We start from the raw sequence: 2,295 nt of genomic DNA on the forward strand, positions 1-2,295 counted from the left end.
TTCAAGTTGAAGACGAGCATGGCGCGGCGTCCCCGGCGGTCCATGGCCTGCACGAGGGAAGAGAGGAGGGAAAGCGAGGAAGGATCCGCCTGACAGGCTGTGTACGATGGCGTTGCCATTGCGCTTATGGACATATCCTCTCCTATCCCACCTCCTCCCTCATCACGGCGCCGTCCTTCCCTTCCCGTTCCATCATAAGGCCTTTGGGACGAGGAACTCGACAGGATCTTGGAAAAAGGATCAATCACCACCAAGGCCACGTCAATTTCCTTCAAGGCCCGGTAGGTCCGCTCTTTTTTCTTCTCTCCCAACGCCCCCACGTCATCGATACCCGCCGTGTCGAGGAGCTTCACGGGGCCCAGGCCGTGCAGTTCCAAGAGTGCAGCTTTGACGTCGGCAGTGGTGCCGGGAGTGGCATCGACAATGGAGGTGGCCTGCTGGGTGAGTGCATTCAAACACGTGCTCTTGCCCGCGTTCATTTCCCCCACCAAGCCGATGAGGAGGCGGTGCAGCCCCGTCGAGGGAGGCGCCTTGGCGGTAGCCGACGAAAAAAAAGAAGCAAGAAGCGAGAGACATGGAGTACGTAAACGTCTGAAAAAGGATGACGGGATGGAGAGGGGGGAAGGAGGGCAGCACATGGGTGAGAGGGGTTACTTGTAATGTTGAGTGCCCGAGAGCTCTAAACGTTCAAGCCACCCTTCTCGAAGGTCAAAATATATGCCTGTCTACCTGACTGCCACAAGGCACACTGTAGGAATGCATGCCAGTTGTGACACGAAACGCACCTGAACGCTGCACTGGGCGGCATTCTTTCTTTCGTGACGTTCTGAGCTTCAACTCAGCGCCAAAGGGCTTGTTCTGACCGCGATGCCTGTATTAACAAATGTCTTTCAAAGCCTTTGCGCTGCGTTGGCATGGCCCGTGGCCGTGCGGGCATTGCCTGTATTGCCGGCGGGGGTGGCACGGGTCGTGGGAAAGGAAGGGTCGTGGGAAAGGAAGTTTAAACGAAGCCAGCAGGTTCAAAAGGATGTCGTGCATCGCTCGTTTCCAGGACCCTCGCTTGAATGTTCTACTTTCTTCTTTTTTCAAGGCTATATTCTGACAAATATTCCGTCACCAACACATCCTACGGACACAAATGCAGATTTAGGGGGCTATGCGCGGCCTGCGTCTCCCGAAGCGGGTTATTGCGCACCGTGGAACCGGCACATCGTCTGCATTCGCTCCTGTCAACCTGGCGCGGCCCAGACTGTCATTTTTACGCGCCCGTCCCACCGCAAGCAGCGGAAGCTCTGCTTTTTCCGACCACGCACCCACCCCAAAAAATGCCATCTCAAATTCAATTCCAGAGGCGCACGAGGAGCTTGTGAACGTGGAAGTCAATGGACGGAGTATTGCCGTTCCAGCGTACTCGACCTTATTGGAAGCCGCCCGGGCCGCGGGGGCCTTCGTGCCTACCTTGTGTGCACACCCTTCCATTCCTGCGCGCGCCACGTGCCGCATATGTTTAGTGGAGCTCGAGACCGACCACGGGGTGAAGGAGGTGGTGGGCCCCGCGTCGGCCACGGACGTGAGGAGGGTCACGAAGCTTGTGCCCGTCACAAAGTTGGTCCCTGCCTGCGTGACGCCTGTCAAGGAGGGTTGTCGCATCCACACGCATTCTCCCGACGTGCTGAGCAATGTACGCTTCGTGCTTCAGCTCCTACGGGCCAAGCATCCCAACACCTGTCAGACATGTGACGCCGATGGGAATTGCACTTTTCAAGACTTGTTGTATCGGTATCAGGTAATTCGATTCGCTATTTACCAGCCCTCCCGTGGTATCGCGTGCACCTGTGAAAATACATGGATTATGCACTCTATGGTCTGTGTCTCCACTCCTTTCGAGAGGCCGGCTCATTTAAAAACCAACACGTACCTCTCCCCCTCCTCCTGCGCCTCCTCCATCTTTCCCAGGTAGAAGACGTCGCTCCCCCCGGAGTCCGGCGCACCTTCACGCACCACCATGAATGGGACGGCGGGGCCAGCATTGCCGCCGCTTCGGACAGCCAGGGCCCGATGCCCTCCGAGGAGGATCCTTTCAATGCCATTACGTTCGATCCGGACAAGTGTGTCAAATGCGGGCGATGCGTGGCGATCTGCCAGCGGATCCAAGGGGTGGGGGCGATCGGTTTCGTCGGGCGAGGGGTCGATGAGCATGTGTCGACCACGCGGGGGCTGCCGTTGGACCGGACCAAGTGTATCGAGTGCGGGCAGGTACCGGGGGGGGGGGAACGTAGCACAGTGAGGGGGTTT

At 57.9% G+C, this 2,295-nt stretch overlaps 1 protein-coding gene across 1 annotated transcript in view; it reads right to left on the reverse strand.

Moving 5' to 3' along the window:
* The window catches only part of NGA_0228200 (small gtp-binding protein), a gene marked incomplete at both ends in the record, with an annotated part of 2,422 nt that extends 223 nt beyond the window's left edge, over positions 1 to 2,199 (reverse strand). Inside the window, 2 exons of the mRNA XM_005854478.1 lie at positions 1 to 591; positions 1,919 to 2,199. The exon at positions 1 to 591 is cut by the window's left edge and continues 223 nt beyond it. Of these exons, the coding sequence (XP_005854540.1) occupies positions 1 to 591; positions 1,919 to 2,199 (872 nt within the window). The remainder of the gene's footprint in view (positions 592 to 1,918) is intronic.
* Between the last annotated feature and the right edge of the window lie 96 nt (positions 2,200 to 2,295).

The sequence above is a fragment of the Nannochloropsis gaditana genome, assembly GCF_000240725.1.
Source record: "Nannochloropsis gaditana CCMP526 unplaced genomic scaffold scaffold493, whole genome shotgun sequence".
NCBI lineage: Eukaryota > Eustigmatophyceae > Eustigmatales > Monodopsidaceae > Microchloropsis > Microchloropsis gaditana.